The sequence below is a fragment of the Bombina bombina genome, chromosome 5, assembly GCF_027579735.1.
Source record: "Bombina bombina isolate aBomBom1 chromosome 5, aBomBom1.pri, whole genome shotgun sequence".
In the NCBI taxonomy this organism is placed as follows: domain Eukaryota; kingdom Metazoa; phylum Chordata; class Amphibia; order Anura; family Bombinatoridae; genus Bombina; species Bombina bombina.
Window position 1 is genome coordinate 235,699,978 of NC_069503.1, and position 19,728 is coordinate 235,719,705.

The window sequence follows — 19,728 nt, forward strand, 5'->3', positions numbered from 1 at the left end:
ATTCTAAGGGGTTCAAGGAGAAAGCAATGAAGTTAGTAAAGGTTAGTGTAGGTTGTATGCATCCCTGAATAGTAGAGTCTTAAGGGAGCGCTTGAAGTTGTTAAAACTAGGAGTGAGTCTTGTGGAGCAAGGCAGGGAGTCCCACAAGATGGGAGCCAGTCTGGAGAAGTCCTGTAAACGGGAATGTGAGGAAGTAACAAGAGAGGAGGAGAGTAGGAGATCATGAGCAGTGCGAAAGGGACAGGAGGTAGAGTATCTAGAGACAAGTTCTGAAATGTAGGGGGTTGAGGACTTTGTATGTCAGTGAGGATTTTGTGTTTAATCCTGGAGGCAAGAGGAAACTAGTGAAGGGATTGGCAGAGCGGTGCAGCAGATGAAGAGCGACATGTAAGGAAGATGAGCCTGGCAGATGCATTCATTATGGATTGTAAAGGAGCTAGGTGGCAGCTAGGGAGACCAGAGAGGACAGAGTTGCATTAGTCGAGGCGGGAAAGGATGAGAGAGTGGATTCAAATCTTAGTTGTGTCTTGTGTAAGGAAATGTCTAATTTTAAAGATGTTTTTAAAGTGGAAGCGGCAGGCTGTAGCCAAGGACTGAATGTGAGGAGTGAAAGAAAGGTCTGAGTCAAGTGTGACCCCAAGACATCGGGCATGCGGGGTAGGGGTAATGGAGTTATCAAAAGTTAGAGAAATGGGGGGTGGAGATTTTGGAAGAAGGGGGAAAAATAAGGAGCTCAGTTTTGCAGATAGCTAGCTTAAGGTAGTGAGATGACATCCAAGATGAGATATGAGAAAGACAGTTAGTGACACGGGTTAGCAAGGAAGAAGATAGGTCTGGTGCAGAGAGGTAGATTTGGGTGTCATTGGCATACAAATGATATTGAAACCCATGGGACTTTATTAAGGAACCTAATGATGACGTGTAGATTGAAAAGAAAAGGGAACCAAGGACAGAGCCTTGAGGTACCCCAACAAAAAGTGGTAACGGGGCAGAGGATGCTCCAGAGAAGGCTACACTAAAGGTACGGTTAGAAAGATAGGAAGAGAACCACGAGAGAGCTGTGTCGCAAATGCCTAAGGATTGGAGGGTTTGGAGCCAAAGAGGGTGGTCGACAGTATCAAAGGCTGCAGACAGATCAAGGAGGATAAACAGAGAGAAGTGGCTTTTCGATTTTGCTGTAAGTAGGTCATTGGTAACCTTAACAATTGCTGTCTCTGTGGAGTGATGGGGACGAAAACAAACTTTATACTTACCTGATAAATTTCTTTCTTTCCGGATATGGAGAGACCATGACGTCATCAATTACTAGTGGGAACATCACTCCTGGCCAGCAGAAGGAGGCAAAGAGCACCACAGGAAAAAGGAATAACACAAGGTGTAGAGGCACCTGAGGATTTAGTTAAAATAAATGTCTTAAATACAGGGAGGGGTCGTGGACTCTCCATATCCGGAAAGAAAGAAATGTATCAGGTAAGCATAAATTTTGTTTTCTTTCCTAAGATATGGAGAGACCACTACGTAATCAATTACTAGTGGGAATCAATACCCAAGCTAGAGGACACAAATGACTAGGGAGGGAAAACAAGACAGGCATACTTAAACAGAAGACACCAACGCTTGAAGAACCTTTCTCCCAAAAGAAACCACAGCCGAGGCAAAAGAAACAAAATTTATAAAAAAAAGTATGCAGAGAAGACCAAGTTGCAGCCTTGAAAATCTGCTCCACAGAAACTTCATCTTTGAAAACCCAAAAGAGGAAACAGCCCTTAAGAAAAGAGCTGTAAGTCTCTCAGGAGGCTGCTGACTAGCAGTCTTATAGGCAAAACAAATAATACTTCACAACCAGAGGTAAAGAGAAATAGCCAAAACTTTCTGATCTACAGTACAACTCCGAAAATCCGGACCCCGGAAATCCGGACAACCCGAGAATCCGGACATTCAGTGCGGAAACAAGCGAAATCTGAGCTCCACAACTAGTACATGACCGGTACCTGTGCAGGTATTTAGCATCTTTACACTGCACAGTACCGTTATACTGTACCAATGTCTCCTAAAGTGGATAAACAGAAGCGTAGGAGAAACACTCTAAAATTGAGTGAGAAACTTGAAATTATCAAGAAACTTGAATCAGGAGTTAGTATTTCTGTTCTAATGGAAACGTATGACATTGGAAAGTCTACCATTTATGATATAAAAAATGCCAAAAATAAAATTCTACCGTTTACAGCCTCATCTGAGCCTTACAAAAAAATTGCAGAAAGAAAAAGTTTACATAAGCCAAAGTTAGAAAACCTTGATAAGGTTTTGCATGAATGGTTTTTGATTAAACGATCAGAAGATATGGCAATTTCTGGGCCAATGCTAATCACCAAAGCAAAATCTTTTAAGGAGCAAATGAACATTGATTCTGAATGTAACTTTAGCATTGGATGGCTTAGGAATTTCAAAATGCGTCATGGTATTAGACCCAGTGACGTGCAGTGACGTCAGAGGCTGGTGAGGCAGTGGCTTGGATACGCCTTCATTCTTTAGATATCCTTTGTTGAAGAAACAGCAATGCACATGGGTGAGCCAATCACATGAGGTATCTATGTGCAGCCACCAATCAGCAGCTACTGAGCATATTTAGATATGATTTTCAACAAATGATATCAAAAGAATGAAGACAATTAGATATTAGATGTAAATTGGAAAGTTATTTAAATTGCATGTTCTTTCTAAATCATGAAAGAAAACATATGGGTTTCATGTCCCTTTAAATGGTGTCTTGGAAAACTGGTCAACTTAGTAAACATCTGATTTTAGTCTAAAGGATTGTAACAGAAACACTTGCCAGATAACAAAATGCTTGCTCTGATTATGAGATCTAGAAATCCATGCCCATTAAAATATGTTTAAAACATACTTTTTACTTTAATGCTGCAAATTATGATTATAGATTCTTTCATTATTCAGTAAATATAAAAATGTCTTGATCCAGTGGCGGCTGGTGAAATTTAAAGATGGTGGGGCGCTTGACCCCACCCCTTTAAATAAAGCCACACCATCAGATGGCACTACCAATTCATTAATTAAATAAATAAAAGGTAGACAGAAACACATACACAGAGGGTTAGAGAGAGAAAGAGAGAGAAAGAGAGAGGAAGAGAAAGACACACACAGAGGGTTAGAGAGAGAGAGAAAGAGAGAGAGAGAGAGAGAGAGAGAGAGAAAGAAAAAGAGAGAGAGAGAAAGAGAGAGAGAGACACACAGAGGGTTAGAGAGAGAGAAAGAAAGAGAGAGAGAGACACACAGAGGGTTAGAGAGAGAGAGAGACACACACATAGGGTTAGAGAGAGAGAGAGAGAAAAAGAGAGAGAGAGAGACACACACACAGAGGATTAGAGAGAGAGAGAGAGAGAGAAAGAGAGAGAGACAGAGGGTTAGAGAGAGAGAGAAAGAGAGAGAGAGAGAGACACACACAGAGGGTTAGAGAGAAAGAGAGAGAGGCACACAATCACACACAGAGGGTTAGAGAAAGAGAGAGAGACACAATCAAACACAGAGGGTTAGAGAGACACATAAGGGATGAGAGAGTCAGAGGGGGAGGAAGAGAGACAGAGAGACCATGGGGAGAACAACACATAAGGAGAGAGATGGATAGATAGATAGATAGATAGATAGATATAGATAGATAGAGAGAGAGAGAGAGAGAGAGAGAGAGAGAGACAAGGGGGAGGGAGAGAGACCACTGCATTTTTAAGTAATAAAACAGCAGAGCTACAGAGAGTTCAGAAAGTGAAGGCAAGCTGTTAAGTTAGTGGGTGTAAAGGTTGAGGAAACAAAATACAAAAACGATCCTTCAACTGCTGTTAAAGAGTAAAAAAAAATCAAAAAATACTAAACCACATTCATTAAATTATAATTTTCACTAACAGAATCCCTTTCAGTGAAATCTAAGGCTGTAGAACTTACTTCAAAGATGTGTCTTAAACACTGCTTATTGACTGAATCTCTTCCTGCTCTGCCTCTGTCTGTATTAAGGAAGTGACAGTGGCACATTCCACTGCACTTAGAGGGGAAGTACAGAACTCTCTTTTTCACTTTAGCAAAAGCTGGCAGCTTCACAGCACAGCAACAAAATAAATGAAAGTAGTTTTTTTCCGTTTTTGTTTTGTTTTATATGATTTAACATCCAGCCCCAACCCTAAGTTCCACTGACTAATGTCTCTCACTAGATTGGTTCAGCCCAAATAGGACTGCCTCAAATAAGAAATTATGGGACATGCAATGAGCTTAACCACTTTAATCCAGTAGGTGGCGCAGCATGTTGTGTAATGGTGGGCAGACCTGCTTGTGCCTCTCCATTGCACAACATGTATCTGTGAAAAAAGAATGCTGGGGAAAAAAATTGCAATTTTTTTATTTTATTTTTTTAAAGTCCATAAATAAATATATATTTTTGCCCATATGAGAGGTGAAGCACTGCCTCACCTACCTCTAGTGACTGCACATCACTGATTAGACCGCTAAATGTTGTTGGAGAAAGGCAGTCAGCTGATACACATGCTGCAGCAGATTATAGTGCAACATTTGAAAAAATTGTCATTGACTATGATCTCACACCTGATCAAATTTACAATGCAGATGAAACAGGTGTTTTCTGGAAATTTCTGCCCACTAAAACTCTGGCTGGAAACCAAGAACGAAATGCTAAAGGTTTTAAGATGAATAAAGAAAGACTTACTGTCCTCACCAGCATAAAATTAAGCTTCTGGTGATTGGCAAATATAAGCGACCACGGGCATTTAAAGGAGTTTTGCACCTCCCTGTGTAAGGTCAGGTACGTATGGATCTCAACTGCGGAAGTATTGGATTGTATGCCTAGTAACAAAGACACACTGAGTGGGTACAATGTATCCTTTATTATTGGCAAGTATGTTGCTATTAAATTCGTATGACCTAATCAGTAATTCTGAATTAGGTTAGAGAGCAAGCTTGGAGTTTAGTTCACTCCTGTAATGTTACTGTAGAATAATGAGGACCTTGGTAAGTAATATTGAGAGATGTCACAGTAATAAAGGGAATATCTGTTGTCTCCTAGTACTAGATGTGAGGATGAGGTGAGACAGCTGTTCCTCTTAATTCTCTGATGATGCGGCAAGTCCAGGTTCAGAGGGGCTACGGCTACACAGTAACAGAAGTTCAGTGGAGCGGGGGTAGAGACCGCCAGTCAATCAGTGCGTCTGTATGCCGCGCAGTGTTCAGAGCTGACAGGCTGAGGGAGTGGCCGCACAGCGTTCCGGGCTGACAGCTGAGGGAGAGGAGACATGCACAGCAAGCGGCCGCGTGTGAGCGGCTCAGCAGGAATGCTAATGTGTAAGTTCATGCAGGATATTTACAGTGATTTAGAGCGTATGTCTCTGTAGAGAGTTCTTCCCTGAATTGATGTTTTTCCCTTGCTGGTTCCGGTGCTAGCTACCGGAGCAACCAAGTTCAGGAGAGATGAAGTCAGCAGGGAAAGATATCGTGAGTCACGGCCAGAAGGCTTCAAGTAGTTAAATGAAAATGGATACAATCCGAATAAAGTTGTAATCCTGTGAAACCCAGAGGGGTTAGCTTCTTGGAGTAGTTAGTATAAGCCTTAGGACGGTTATTCCTGTACTTAGAAGGGTAACCTTAGAGCTAGAGTAGATCTATGAATACAGCTAGTAACCACAATACTGAAGCAACAGGAAGGGCGTGTCCAAGGTTTAAATAACCTTGCAAGGTGAGTGAGCAGGTAAATTAAAGGGCCAGCAAGAATATGATTGAATCCATGACATATCCCCCTCCTCAATGTAGCTGCCCAGTAGCTACAAACCTAGGTCGATCTGGATTCCTCCTGTGGAACAAGGAGACCAATCTGGGGGCATGTACATGAGAAGAAGGCTCCCAAGAATCGTCCTCATCAGAGAAACCCTTCCAGTGTATTAGATATTGCAAAACCCGATTGAAGATACGAGAGTCCAGAATACAGTCAATCTCGTATTCTTTGTCAGTTCCCAGTAAAGTCTCCAGGGAAGATGGGATGTTGGCCATCCTAGTTGCATGGTATGGCTTCAATAAGGAAACATGAAACGTAGGATGTAGTCTGGTGTTAGCCGGTAATTGCAAGGTGACAGCATTTTGATTTATTATCCTAACAATTGGATACGGACCTATGAAAGCTGGACTAAATTTCTTGCTGGGGGTTTTGAGTTTGATGTTTTTGGTGGATAACCATACCAAATCCCCTATGCAATAGGATGGGGGTTGGCGTCGTCGGAGGTTGTAGTAATGACATTGATGGGTTTGTGCCTCTCTTATATGGTTTTTGAGCTCCAGGAAGAGATCTTGAAGGGATTTAGTGAGATAATCGAGTTTTGGACAATTCGAATCAGTTCGTGGATGAAGTTGGAAGGTAGGATGGAAGGCGTTATTCGAAAAGAATGGTGTTTTGAGAGTGGTTGAACTTGTAGAATTGTTGTAGGCATATTCTGCCATAGTGAGTGTGGAGGCCCATTGGTCCTGGTGGCTGGAACAATAAGATCGGATGTATTGTTCGAGCCATTGATTTATTCGCTCCGTTTGTCCGTTGGACTGCGGGTGGAATGAAGAGGAAAACCTAAGTTCTACCTTCATGTTCTCACATAAATGTCTCCAGAAACGTGAGGTGAACTGACTTCCCCTGTCCGTCACAATAGAGTCTGGAAGGCCGTGTAGTTTCACGATGTTGTTAAGAAATAACATTGCAAGTTCTGAAGAGGTGGGTAACATGGTACGGCAAGAAATGGGCCATCTTAGTAAGATGGTCTACTACAACAAGTATGGTGTTGTAACCATTTGACAAGGGAAGCTCTACGATGAAATCCATTCCTATGGTTTGCCAGGGACGGTCAGGAATTTGTAACGGTAATAACAGACCGAAAGGAGCTTTCCTTTCAGTCTTAGAGATGGTGCATACGTGACAGCTTTGAACATACTTTTTAACCGAGGATCTCATGGAGGGCCACCAGTAGGTGCGTGAGAGAAGCTCAAAGGTTTTATGGATTCCAAGATGTCCTGCCATAGGTGAGTCATGATGTTCGTTCAACAAATTGTCTCGTAAGGATGGAGGAACATAGAGTCGTCCTTGGTAATAATAGAGACCGTCCTGTTCCAACCTGAGATTTTTCTTAGACATGGAGGTATCTTCATTCTGAAGTATCTTGAGAACCTCCGGATAAGTGGGAGACAAGGCAATTATTTGATTAACTGGAATGACGGTACTGGGAGTAGCAAAAGTTGGTGGTTTGGAGTCTTTCCGGGAGAGGGCATCCGCTTTCCCATTTTTGCTACCGGGTCTGTAAGTTATATGGAAATCGAACCGTGATAGGAACAAGCTCCATCTCAACTGTCTGGAGGATAGAGTACGGTTTGTGAGGAGATACTCCAAGTTTTTGTGGTCCGTGTATATAAGAATGGGATATTTGCAGCCCTCCAACAGATGTCTCCAATGTTCCAAGGAAACCTTGATGACTAGGAGTTCTTTCTCGCCTACAGGGTAGTTGTATTCAGCTGGTGTCATAACCCTGGAGAAGTAGGCGACAGGGTGGATTGGTTGCTCCGGAGTTTTCCGTTGTGATAAAATGGAACCAAGGGCATAATTGGAAGCATCTACTTCCAGTACGTAATGGGAGTCTGGATCAGGAAATTCGAGAATTGGTGCTTTGGTGAAGGCCGATTTAAGATGGTTGAAGATGGCCTGAGTTTTTTCCGTCCAGACATAGGAAGTGTTGACACTAGTAAGGGTGGTCAAGGGTTTAGTGAGAGCGGAATAATTCCTGATAAATTTCCTGTAATAGTTGGAAAATCCGAGAAATTTCTGCAGGTCTTTTCTGGATGTGGGTATAGGCCAATTTTTGATAGTTTCAACTTTGGAGTCATCCATCTGGATTCCTGCAGGAGTAATGGTGTACCCCAAGAAGGTGATTTCTGAGGAGTGGAAGATGCACTTTTCCAATTTAGCAAAGAGTCGGTGTTGTCGGAGGCGTGTGAGTACCCAACGGACGTGCTTCTTGTGTTCAGTGATGTTATTGGAGTATATCAGGATATCATCTAAATACACAACGACGCAGATGTCAAGGAGGTCACGGAAGATATCGTTGATGAAATATTGAAAGGTAGCTGGGGCGTTGCATAGCCCGAATGGCATGACCTTATACTCATAGAGTCCATATCTTGTTCTGAAGGCCGTGAGCCATTCGTCCCCTTTCCGGATCCTGACAAGATTATAGGCCCCACGAAGGTCTAATTTAGTATATATGGTAGCCTGTCTGAGATGTTCGATGAGTTCAGGAATTAGCGGTAGGGGGTATCGGTTCTTCACCGTCCGCTTGTTGAGTTCTCGATAGTCGATAATTGGCCGAAGTGAGTGATCCTTATTCCTAACGAAGAAGATGCCTGCACCAGCAGGGGATGTTGAAGGTTGTATGAAGCCTTTCCTCAGGTTTTCAGATAAGTAATTTTTTAGATGTTCTAGCTCCGGCTCAGAAAGAGGACAGATGTGACCGTACGGTATAGCCGCCCCAGGTAAGAGATCAATGGGGCAGTCATATGGACGGTGTGGGGGGAGTGTTTCTGCCTCCTTTTCACTGAACACATCAAGGTAGTCATGATAATCTTCTGGAATCGAATTCTGCTTCTGGGTGAGAGTACAAATCAATGGATGAATAAAACAAGTATTCTTACAGAACGGTGAGAGGAATTCTACTTCAAGACGGTCCCAGTAAATGGTGGGTTGGTGTATCTGCAACCATTGCAAGCCGAGTACTACCTGGAACATGGGAGAATTAATAACATCGAATGTGATATATTCAGTATGTGCTGATGAGGTAGATACCTTAATGGGAACTGTCTCATGTGTGATAGGACCAGAACTGATTGTAGTACCATCAATGACTCTAATTGACACGGGTCTTGCTTTCAAAACAGTGGGAATTTTATTTACAGTGACAAAAACAGCATTGATATTGGATGACTGTGCCCCAGAGTCGATGATAGCTTCAGTGAGTACCTGTTGCTGATCCCACTGCAAAGTAAGAGACAAGGAACAATAAGCAACTTGTTTTAAATTAGTAGTCAAACAGGTTGTTTTGAGCTTAGACTTACGTCTTTTTTGCCTTTGGAGGATAGGACAGTCCTTCACAGTGTGGTTATTGGAAGCGCAGTACATGCAGAGGTTGTTTATGCGTCTGCGGTTCCTTTCCTCGGGCTGTAACGGTCCCTTTGTGAAACCAATGTCCATTGGTTCAGCTGCTTGAGTAACTATGGGTTTATGGTACGAGGAAGCAGGTTTACTGACGGTATCCAACCCTTGTCTTTCAGATTTGCGCTCCCTCAGCCTTCTATCTATCTGGATACTGAGGGTGATTAGACCATCCAAAGACCTAGGGAGCTCTGTGCGAGCGAGTTCGTCTTTAAGAGCTTCGTTTAAGCCAAGGCGATACTGGTTCCTAAGAGCTATTTCACTCCATTCCGTATCCTTGCTATATTGTTTGAACTCACTTAAGTATTCTTCCACATGCCTTTTCCCTTGTCTTAGTGATCTCATTTTGGTTTCAGCTGTGAGCTGGGTGTTAATGTCTTGATAGAGGATTGCCATTTCTTTGAAGAAATCTTCTAATGATGTAAGTATAGGGTGATCCAGTTCAAAGAAAGAGTCAGCCCACTTGCGAGGCTCTCCTCTGAGAAAAGAAATTACAGTTAAAACCTTTACTCGCTCAGTTGCATAGGTTTTAGGTTTTAAACTGAATAGTAAATTGCAGGAATTTTTAAACTGAGTGAACAAGGCCCTGTCTCCATGAAATTTGTCTGGCATTGAGACTTGAGGTTCGGGGGGGGTCTCTGGTGCAGGGGGCTTGCCGATGGAGTCTTTGATAATGTTACTGAGAGTTACATTTTGAGCCTGTAAGTCCCTGAGACCATGACTGAGTTGATCAACCCTCTATGAGAGGGCGTAGACGATTTGGGGTAACTCCGCTGGATCCATCCTTCTTGGGGCTTCAGTATTCTGTAAGGTCAGGTACGTATGGATCTCAACTGCGGAAGTATTGGATTGTATGCCTAGTAACAAAGACACACTGAGTGGGTACAATGTATCCTTTATTATTGGCAAGTATGTTGCTATTGAATTCGTATGACCTAATCAGTAATTCTGAATTAGGTTAGATAGCAAGCTTGGAGTTTAGTTCACTCCTGTAATGTTACTGTAGAATAATGAGGACCTTGGTAAGTAATATTGAGAGATGTCACATTAATAAAGGGAATATCTGTTGTCTCCTAGTACTAGATGTGAGGATGAGGTGAGACAGCTGTTCCTCTTAATTCTCTGATGATGCGGCAAGTCCAGGTTCAGAGGGGCTACGGCTACACAGTAACAGAAGTTCAGTGGAGCGGGGGTAGAGACCGCCAGTCAATCAGTGCGTCTGTGTGCCGCGCAGTGTTCAGAGCTGACAGGCTGAGGGAGTGGCCGCACAGCGTTCCGGGCTGACAGCTGAGGGAGAAGAGACATGCACAGCAAGCGGCCGTGTGTGAGCGGCTCAGCAGGAATGCTAATGTGTAAGTTTGTGCAGGATATTTACAGTGATTTAGAGCGTATGTCTCTGTAGAGAGTTCTTCCCTGAATTGATGTTTTTCCCTTGCTGGTTCCGGTGCTAGCTACCGGAGCAACCAAGTTCAGGAGAGATGAAGTCAGCAGGGAAAGATATCGTGAGTCACGGCCAGAAGGCTTCAAGTAGTTAAATGAAAATGGATACAATCCGAATAAAGTTGTAATCCTGTGAAACCCAGAGGGGTTAGCTTCTTGGAGTAGTTAGTATAAGCCTTAGGACGGTTATTCCTGTACTTAGAAGGGTAACCTTAGAGCTAGAGTAGATCTATGAATACAGCTAGTAACCACAATACTGAAGCAACAGGAAGGGCGTGTCCAAGGTTTAAATAACCTTGCAAGGTGAGTGAGCAGGTAAATTAAAGGGCCAGCAAGAATATGATTGAATCCATGACACCCTGTGACTTATAAAGCTCAAAAAAATGCTTGGATGGACAAAGACATTTTTCAAGATTGGTTTGTTACGGATTTTATTCCATCAGTCCGCCAGAACCTAACAAATTTGGGAAAACCTGCTAACACAAAGTGCTTGCTGCTTCTTGACAACTGTAGGGCTCACCCCCATGAATCAAAATTAGTGTCTGATTGTGGAAATATTTTTGCATCTTACTTGCCACCAAATGTAACATCACTAATTCAGCCCATGGACCAAGGAGTCATTATGAACTTCAAATGCCATTATAAAAATGACTTTATGATGAAAATGTTAAACAAGGATGTTGATTCTATAGAATTTCAATGTAGCTTTACAATAAAAGATGCAGTGTTTTCTCTTTTAACTGCATGGAACGCAGTCAAGCCTGTAACTCTTTTAAGAGCGTGGCGGAAGTTATGGCCAAATGTGATGCATGAAGAGCTAGAGTGTGAGGAAAATGAAGATTTTGAAGAGTTCCTTGTAGAGCAGAGAGCATCTGAAGTGAATGAACTCATGCAATCTGTCAAATTAGCTCAGGAAGACAACCCTCTATGCAAACTTTATGAAGAGGACCTAGAAGAGTGGATATGCATTGAAGATGATGTTGAGATTGCAGCCACTTTTACTGATCAAGAAATCATTGACAGCATCACAAATCCAGATCAGACAGAGGAGCACACTTCTGAAAAATCTGATGAAGAAGATGACAGACTTGAAACTGAAAAGGTATCTTGGGCTACTGCTGAAAAATGCATGGAAACCATTGTGAAATTTGTGGAACAAAACCATAGCTTTACACTCCAAGACGTCATGCAAGTGCACATGGTGCAAAATAATTTTATCACAAAGAAATTACAAAGTCGCAGACAATGTGACATACGAAGATATTTACAGAAAACAATAGAAGCATCTGCCATCCAAACTACCAATCAACTGCAGCAGCAAACACACACAACACTCAATCCACAAACAGATCACCTTGCACAGCAGAAGAAGAAAACATGTCATATGCAGGTACAGTACTGTACTGTATTTTAATACTGTAAAAATGAAATGCCTTACACAGTGCAGTATTTACTAAAAAAAAATCTCTTTTTATGTTTTAAAACAGAGGAAACATCTGCTAATAGCCATCCTGCATCGCAGAAGCTCGGTTCACAAGCGGATCACCAGGTGTAGCATTCTGTGAACAAGCAGTTCAGCATGTACCGAAGAAATACCTGTAACAGAAAGGAATGTACATATGCATGTGTACAGTACTGTACTCTATTTTAGGCAATCTGTACATTATTTAGTTACTGTATTAATTTTTTTTTTAAAATTAACACATCTCCTTTATTATTTACAAGGTACTGTATTTTAGCAGCGATGTCCGAGAATCCGGAAAATCCAAAAATACAGACTGGACAAATTCCTAAGCAGTCCGGATTTTTGGAGTTGTACTGTATATGTTTTCCAGCGAAATCAACAAACAGGGCAGAGGACTGGCGAAAATCCTTAGTCGCCTGAAGGTAGAATTTTTAAAACACGCACAACATCCAAGTTGTGCAACAAATGTTCCTTATGAGAAGAAGGATTAGGACATAGAAAAGGAACAACAATTTCCTGATAAAAATTTCTATCCAAAACCACTTTAGGAAGAAAATCTAACCTAGAACGCAGAACCGCCTTATCCGCATGAAAGATAAAGTAATGCGAAACATACTCAAAACTGAGAGCTCTGATGCTCCGAGCAGAAGAGATAGCAATAAGAAAACAAAACCTGAATATCTATGGAATGCATTGGCTCAAACGGAGCCAGCTGCAAAACTTGAAACACAAGGTTGAGGCTCCAAGGAGGAGCAACAGGTTTAAACACAGGCCTGATTCTGACCAAGGCCTAACAAAAAAAACTGAACATCTGGCACATCCGCCAGATGCTTGTGAAGCAAAAAGATAATGCAGAATCTGACCCTTCAGAGAACTGATCGACAATCCTTTCTCCAGACCTTCCTGGAGAAAAGACAAAATCCTAGGAATCCTGACCCTTTGGATTCACACCAATCAAAATATTTACACCATACCCTATGGAAAATCTTTCTAGTAACAGACTTGCGAGCCTGTATCATGGTCTCAATGACCGACTCAGAAAACCCACGCTTAGACAGAACTAAGCGTTCAATCCTCAAACAGCCAGCTGCAGAGAAATGAGATTTGGATGAAGGAATGGACCCTGAAGGTCCTTCCTCAGAGGCAACCTCCAAGGAGGCAGAAACAACATCTTCACCAGGTCCACATACCAGATACTGCGAGGCCATGCAGGAGCTATAAGAATTACCTATACTCTCTCCTGTTGATACGAGCAATGACTCGTGAAAAGGAGCGCAAACGGAGGTAACAGGAATGCCAGACTAAAATCCCAAGGAACCGCCAAAACATCTATCAGGGCGACCTGCGGATCTCTTGACCTTGAACCGTACCTTGGAAGTTTAGTGTTCTGCCTAGACGCCATCAGATCCTACTCCGGTACTCCCCATTTGAGGGTTAACCTGAAGAACACCTCTGGATGGAGAGCCCACTCTCCTGAATGAAAAATGTCTATCTGTTCAGGAAATCCGGTATCCAGAGTCCACTCCTCGAATGTAGATGACAGATAGAGAACAATTGTGAGCTTCCGCCCACTGAAAATCCAAGCCACCTCCTTCATGGCTAAAGAATTCAGAGTTCCTCCCTGGTGGAAATGTAAGCCACAGAGGAGAAGGAGTCCGACTGGAACCTGAAAAACCTTGCTAAGGACAACTTAGGCCAAGCCTTCAGCATTGAAAAACTCTGGGATAAATGGGGATATATATAAAAACAGCGCTTGGACTTAAAATACTTTTGCCTCTCTCTGTAAACCCCCTTCCTGGTCACGAATTTAAAATGATTTGTAGCATTGAAAAACTCTCCCAACTCCAAAAAAGTTATTAAAGAGAGAGCAGACTCCTCTCGAGTCCAAATTCCTTGAGCCTTGAATGAGCCCCAGACTACTCCCCAGCTAAGCAAGCTGGTGTCCGAGGTCACAATCACCCAGGAATAAATCTGGAAGCATGTGTGCTATGACAGAAACCCACCATGAAAGAGACTCTCTTTTCGACTGATCTAGATCTATCCTCTGAGACAGAAACAAATGGTCTCCAATCCATATCTGAGCATGCATAACTCTCGGATGGAATTAAACAAAGGGAATAATGTCCCTGGAAGCAACTATCAGACCAATTACCTCCATACATAGAACTACTGATGGCCAAACAGTAGACTGTAGAGACATAGGCAAAAAGGAGAGAATTTGTATTTTCTGACCAAGGAAACTCTTATCCAGATCCACGTTCCCTCCGTGGGAATGAAGAAAAGACAACAAAATCTCTAAATGAGAATTTGCTTGAAAAAGATGGCACCTAAACCAAAATGACATCCAGGGATGGCGCTACAGCAATTCCCCGAGACCTGATCACTGCCAAGAGAGACCCCAGAACCTTTTGAGAAAATTCTGAGAGTTTTATGGCAAGACCAAACCGAAAAACCACATACTGAAAAAGTTTGTCTATAAAGTCGAAATCTCAGGAACTTGAAAAATCCTTGGATGAGAGCATGACGATACACATCCTCAGGAATAAGGTCTTCATGAGTTGACCCTCTTGGACCCAAGCAAAAATGAAACGAATGGTTTCCAATTTGAAGGACTGTATCCTGAGAAACTTGTTAAGTCACTTTAGGTCTAGAATGTGTAGAAAAATTCCCTCTTAATTGGGAACCACAAACAGATATGGGAAGAATCCAGGCCTTGTTCCCTTACTGGAACTGGACTATCACTCCCAGGGAAGATTCCTGAATGAAATTCAAGAAATTTGAATTCTTACTTGTAACCCTGGGATACTAGGTCCACAGCCCAAGGCTCTGGAACATCTCCAACACATGCTTATCCAACAGAGAAAGTCTAATCCTCACTGATCCGATCCCAGACCAGGGGCAGACACTTCATGCTGACTTAGACTCAGCTGCGGGTTTCTTTTGAATGCTTCCCCTTGTCCCAAAACTGATTGGGATACCAAGACGACTCTGACGTCCTTTAGGTCTAATCTTCTTGACCAGTGTAAGTAAAGACCCTCTCCATCTGCTAGACCAGACCCAAACAAGGTTTTACCCTTGTGAGGAAGCACCAGAAGCTTGGACTTAGAGGAAACATCGGACAATATTTTAGCCACAATCCCCAGCGGGCTAGGATAGTGAAGCTAGACATCTTGGCTGTAATGCTCGTGGGATACTCCTCTATCTTGTTATCCCGGTGTCAAGCCTGAATGATAGGGAATATCACAGAGCAGAGAAGGTTTGCAAGATGAGATAAAGGACAGTCCTTGGCAGCAACATGCAGGAAACCAGAGGCAAACCGCTAGTATGGTCAGGCAGGCAGGGTTTGTCAACAGCAAGGCAGTCCAGAGGTAAACCACTAGGATGGTCAGGCAGGCAGGGCTTGGCAACAGTAAGGAAGTCCAGAGGCAAACCACTAGGAAGGTCAGGCAGGCAGGGTTTGGCAATAGAAAGGCAAACCGGGGCAATAGGGGTTAACAGGAGAGTGGTCAGACAAGCAGAGTTCAGCAGCAGTATATCAATCCAGCAGTTAAGGGGTAAACAGGCAGAGTGGTCAGACAAGCAGAGTTCAGTAGCAAAATAACAGTCCAGCATACGAATTAATAACACCCAGGAGAACAGTAAGTAACACCTATACTTGGGCAGTGATAGGAATGACTGAGGTTACTTACATAGGCGCAGGATTCGCGCCACAGGAGATTCTAACCGGCTTCTGAGGGAGAAAGCGTTCGGCGAGGACGTCACCGCCGCACGCAGAGAAGAGCCGACTCCTCCCAAGGCAACAAGCATACAGTTCGCGCCGCGTCCCTAGCATGGCTAGAGTGGCGTGGTGTGACATAGCCCCCTTCTCAAGGGTTCCCACCGGGAACCAGAGTCGGTCTCAAAAGGATAAGTAGCATAGAATCTGGAGATCAAAGATGGAGCATGCATATCACAGGCAGGAACCCAGGAACGATCTGCCACAGAGTAACCCTTCCAATGTATCAGGTACTGCAGTCCAGGATCTTAGCTACCTCATATTCAGGGTCACCAAGGACCAGGAGCGGAGGAGGATGAGCTTGGAGCCGGGTATATCTTTTCTTGATGTAAGGCTTGAGTAGCGAGATGTGGAAGACTGGGTGTATGTGCAGGGTTTTGGGCAAGGCCACTTTGTAGGCAACAGGAGACAGTCTTTTCAGGACCTTGTAAGGACCGATAAACCTAGGCCCCAATTTGTGACAGGGTTGACTTAGACAAATATGTTGAGTAGAGACCCAAACATGTTCACCCACTGGGATGGCACGTACAGAAGCTCTATGACGATCAGCAAACTTCTTATATCTAGAGACAGCTGAACGTAGCTGAGATCGAATACGTTGCCAGTGAGTGGTAAGTTCAGTAACGTGTCGGTCTGCAGCAGGAACCTCAGTGGACTGAGCAGAAAGAGGGAAGACACAAGGTTGATACCCTGCTGCAGCTTGAAATGGAGAACATTTAAGAGAAGAGTGCCAATGAGTGTTTCTTCAAACAAACAATAGTAAGTCTGGCGCTTAAAAAGCAGTAGGAAATATAGATAGATCTCAAGATTTATGTATGTATTTTCCTTATACACAAAACCAAATATCTTCTTGAAAATAATTTTAAACAATGAATTAATGTATATATTAACAAATTTTATTTCTAGGGATACAATATAATATTCAAAAATCACATTAAATTCAATCGTTCCAACTACATTCACACTTACATACACACTACACTATGCAGTTCAATTAATGCACAATTAATTGTAAAACATCAGTACAGATTAAAAGTATCCAATTTCATAAAAATATTCAATTTGATGGCACATATATAAAAACGTTTAAAAGTGTCCCATGCTTGATTTTCCAGTGTAATAAATCTCTTTGTATTAGAGTCTATAACTCAGAGAATTCCCAATGGTGGCCTGCTGAATAAGGCTACAAAGGGTGCTCCTTGTAAAATCAATATATTCACAACTATGAGTGTTAGCACCTAACCTCTTCAGCGATTTTAATGCACTTTAGAAAGGCTCTCTCTCCTTGTACAGAAGCTCCGTATCAGATAGTCTCAAGCGGCTGTCAGTAGTAGCCCCTGATTAAGTAAACAGTTCTGGTATACCAAAGGCAGCTTAATCACCTTATAATGCGTTCTCGTTAGCGCCGTTAGCAGACTCCCAGTCAGATAGTCTCAAGCGTGTCAGATAGTCTCAAGCGGCTGTCAGTAGTAGCCCCTGATTAAGTAAACAGTTCTGGTATATCAAAGGCAGCTTATTCACCTTATAATAAGTTCTCGTTAGCGCCGTCAGCAGACTCCCAGTCTATGGGTAGAACAGTGAGGCTCTCTTACCTCTGTAGCCGTGTCTCTGTGTCAGTTTCGTTACCTGACTCGACACTCCGGCTTCTCTGTCTCCTCTGCGGCTCTCACACTCCGTTGGTGACGTCACCCGGTATCCGGATTTCACAGGTGACTGTTACTTGCGCAAGTATTTGGTGAGTTATTTCGTACATCCTCTGCTCTTAGTACATCGCATACGCAGAGTCTGACAATCTTGTAAGTCATTTCAAATAGCAGGACAGACCTTCCTGCTATTTGAAATTTCTTACAAGATTGTCTCTAAACAAAGACCCTGAACCAGGAGGATTGTCAGACTCTGAGTACGCGATGTACTAAGAGCAGAGGACGTACAAAATAACTCACCAAATACTTGCGCAAGTAACAGTCACCTGTGAAATCCGGATACCGGGTGACGTCACCAACGGAGTGTGAGAGCCACAGACAGAGGAGACAGAAGCCGGAGTGTTGAGTCAGGTAACGAAACTGACACGGAGACACGGCTACAGAGGTAAGAGAGCCTCACTGTTCTACCCATAGACTGGGAGTCTGCTGACGGCGCTAACGAGAACTTATTATAAGGTGAATAAGCTGCCTTTGATATACCAGAACTGTTTACTTAATCAGGGGCTACTACTGACAGCCGCTTGAGACTATCTGACACGGAGCTTCTGTATAAGGAGAGAGAGCCTTTCTAAAGTGCATTAAAATCGCTGAAGAGGTTAGGTGCTAACACTCATAGTTGTGAATATATCGATTTTACAAGGAGCACCCTTTGTAGCCTTATTCAGCAGGCCACCATTGGGAATTCTCTGAGTTATAGACTCTAATACAAAGAGATTTATTACACTGGAAAATCAAGCATGGGACACTTTTAAACGTTTTTATATATGTGCCATCAAATTGAATATTTTTATGAAATTGGATACTTTTAATCTGTACTGATGTTTTACAATTAATTGTGCATTAATTGAACTGCATAGTGTAGTGTGTATGTAAGTGTGAATGTAGTTGGAACAATTGAATTTAATGTGATTTTTGAATATTATATTGTATCCCTAGAAATAAAATTTGTTAATATATACATTAATTCATTGTTTAAAATTATTTTCAAGAAGATATTTGGTTATGTGTATAAGGAAAATACATACATAAATCTTGAGATCTATCTATATTTCCTACTGCTTTAAGCGCCAGACTTACTATTGTTTGTTTGATTTGTCATTTAAACTACCTAGGGAGGAAGTAGTTATTCCAGTCAGGCATAGTAGGAGTGGTTTAGCGCTTGACCCTATTTTTTGTTTACAATGAGTGTTTCTTGCCAGCTCAGCTAGGAGTAACAACTCAGACCAGTTGGTATGGCGACCGTTGACAAAGGCTCTAAGGTAGGCTTCAAGATCCTGGTTTACTCTCTCAGTTAGTCCATTGGTCTGATGATGGTAGCCAGAAGACAAGGAAACAGTGGTTCCAATCAGCTTACAAAAGGCTCTCCAAAGAGAGAGATGAACTGTGGACCTCTGTCGGCTACAATATTTACAGGAATGCCATAAAGTTGTACCACATGCAAGAGAAAAAGAGATGATAGTTCTTGGGCAGAAGGCAGTTTGGTTACGGGTACAAAATGAGCCAGTCTGGAAAAGCGATCCACCACAACCAGATAACTGTATGGTGGTCAGAAGGAGGAAGGTCCACAATGAAATCCATTGTTACGTGTGTCCATGGTTGTTTGGGAATGGACAATGGTTGGAGCAAGCCAGGAGGCAAGGATCGGGGAGTTTTGTTGGCAGCACAAGTTGTGCAGGCTTTCACATAATCCTGAGCGTAGTAGGCCATCATACATATGTTGGGAAAGAAGCTTAAAAGTCCTAGTCAAACCAGGATGTCCTGAGAGTTTACTATCATGAGCCCAGGATAGCACAGGAGTGCGTAGGTTCAGAGGTACAAAGAGGATATCGGAAGCCAAAGGGGCTACAGGAGGTTTACTAGACTGGGCACATTGCAATCTTTGCAGAAGGGTGGTATTTAGTTGAGAAAAGAGGAGGTGGTGGTGTAGGAGCTACCTATGAGGTCTTAGCTAAAATCCCTATATTGTCTTTATAATCTCAAAATAAAGACGGACTTGAATATATAAAAAACAAAGGGGGTGGGACAAGCGCTCCAATATAGAGCCGACCAAAAAAAGGGTTGTCAAAATAAAAAATAGTAATATACTATAAAAGGATTT

General features: G+C 42.6%; 1 protein-coding gene across 1 annotated transcript in view; it reads left to right on the forward strand.

Moving 5' to 3' along the window:
* Window positions 1-2,043: 2,043 nt before the first annotated feature.
* Window positions 2,044-19,728, forward strand: part of LOC128661429 (jerky protein homolog) — a 77,388-nt gene continuing 59,703 nt past the window's right edge. The window contains 4 exon segments of the mRNA XM_053715683.1: window positions 2,044-2,413; window positions 4,555-4,731; window positions 4,734-4,814; window positions 11,053-12,077. Of these exon segments, the coding sequence (XP_053571658.1) occupies window positions 2,044-2,413; window positions 4,555-4,731; window positions 4,734-4,814; window positions 11,053-12,077 (1,653 nt within the window).